We start from the raw sequence: 2,040 nt of genomic DNA, 5'->3' as shown, positions 1-2,040 counted from the left end.
CAGCCGCCGACCTCGCCAAGCTGGCCATGGTCTTCTTGGGGACTTACCATCGGCGCCTTCTGGAGCCGGACACGGTGAAAACTATGTTGACGCCCCTCTTCAAGTGCTCCAGTGAGTACTTTGCCAACAAGACTGGAACGCCCTGGGAAATCAATGAGCAACTTGGGTACGATATCATTAGGAAGGATGGCGACTTGGACGGCTACTCCGCCACCTTCTCCTTGGTGCCGAAGCTGCGCTTGAGCTTCATCGTCCTCATGGCTGGTCCCCGTCCTCAGGGAGGAGACGTGGTGGCACAGACCTACGAACAGCTCATTCCCGCCATGGAGTCAGCTTTCCGTGAAGCCGAGAAGAGCCTTGCCCCGCCTCCAAGCCCCGCCCCCTACGTCGGGTACTACACTTACTCCAACTTGACTTTCTATGAGATCAAGGTGGGTGCTGGTGGGGTGCTGGTGATGCAGCAGTTTGGGCCCCATATTGAGGAGCTGATACCAGCAAATTACCGGACCATCAAACTGCACCACCTTGAGGACCGTGTTTTCCAGGTGGTCTTCGACAAGGAGTTCCCCTGCACTCTCCACCTCGGCTCAGCCTCCGTTTCCTTGGAGACCCAAGACGGGCAGCTTTTCAACTTCTACCCTTTCGACCGCAAGGGATTATCCCCTGGCTTTGATGCTCCAGGTCTGAACACATACAACGTCTTACGCATCCATCGCAAACCCGTGTTCTACAGTTAATTGCTAATGGCGAGGAGGCCATTTTTACTATGCAAGGAGACTGGGAGGGACTATGGCTTCATACCACCAATGGCTGGGACCTTCTTCTGTCCTCCAAGGGCACTTGATGGCTTCTGGTGGGACAGACTTTCTAGGTGCCACAACCGTATACTTGGATTACATGTTGATATACACATCCCCAAGCTTCAGTGACCAGATATTTCGAGGGTGACTGTACTCCCTGGAAACCAAGAACGTGGGGTCATGCTAATGCATGCTCCCCAACATTTCACTGGTGGGACATGTCTGGCCTAGAGACTTGATGGCTTCTGGTGGGACAGACGTTCTAGGTGCCACAACCGTATACTTGGATTACATGTTGATATACACATCCCCAAGCTTCAGTGACCAGATATTTCGAGGGTGACTGTACTCCCTGGAAACCAAGAATGTGGGGTCATGTTACTACATGCTCCCCAACATTTCACTGGTGGGACATGTCTGGCCTAGAGACTTGATGGCTTCTGGTGGGACAGACGTTCTAGGTGACGCAACTGTATACTTGGATTACATGTTGATATACACATCCCCAAGCTTCAGTGACCAGATATTTCGAGGGTGACTGTACTCCCTGGAAGCCAAGAATGTGGGGTCATGTTAATGCATGCTCCCCAACATTTCACTGGTGGGACATGTCTGGCCTAGAGACTTGATGGCTTCTGGTGGGACAGACTTTCTAGGTGACATAACTGTATACTTGGATTACATGTTGATATACACATCCCCAAGCTTCAGTGACCAGATATTTCGAGGGTGACTGTACTCCCTGGAAACCAACAACGTGGGGTCATGTTAATGCATGCTCCCCAACATTTCACTGGTGGGACATGTCTGGCCTAGAGACTTGATGGCTTCTGGTGGGACAGACGTTCTAGGTGACGCAACTGTATACTTGGATTACATGTTGATATACACATCCCCAAGCTTCAGTGACCAGATATTTCAAGGGTGACTGTACTCCCTGGAAACCAAGAACGTGGGGTCATGTTACTACATGCTCCCCAACATTTCACTGGTGGGACATGTCTGGCCTAGAGACATCAGAGATTGGTCAGGATGACGAGAGTCATTAATGTGGTAGAACAGTCAAGCAAGGATTACAGCAGTTTGCTTTTGCCTGAGCCAACGAGAATGGGCACGATCTCTGATCTCTGCTGCTGAATAGTTATTAACTGAATGCAAACTACTTTAGCACTTTGAACCCAAGTGAAATATGCCAGGGACAAAGGAAGGAAATGGGAGGAAGTTAGAGAGACTGCTGACA

The 2,040-nt window shown here is 50.5% G+C and overlaps 1 protein-coding gene across 3 annotated transcripts in view; it reads left to right on the top strand.

The window, feature by feature from the left end:
* The window catches only part of LACTBL1 (lactamase beta like 1), a 54,826-nt gene extending 53,133 nt beyond the window's left edge, over positions 1 to 1,693 (top strand). For all 3 annotated transcript variants that reach the window (XM_067472826.1, XM_067472827.1, XM_067472828.1), the window contains one exon: positions 1 to 1,693. This exon is cut by the window's left edge and continues 242 nt beyond it. In XM_067472826.1, the coding sequence (XP_067328927.1) occupies positions 1 to 737 (737 nt within the window). In that variant the 3' untranslated portion in view covers positions 738 to 1,693.
* The last annotated feature ends 347 nt before the right edge of the window (positions 1,694 to 2,040 follow it).

Source organism: Anolis sagrei, chromosome 13, assembly GCF_037176765.1.
Source record: "Anolis sagrei isolate rAnoSag1 chromosome 13, rAnoSag1.mat, whole genome shotgun sequence".
NCBI classification, from domain to species: Eukaryota; Metazoa; Chordata; class Lepidosauria; order Squamata; family Dactyloidae; genus Anolis; species Anolis sagrei.
Note: the sequence above shows the minus strand (reverse complement) of the source record. Positions and strands in the feature narration are given on the sequence as shown.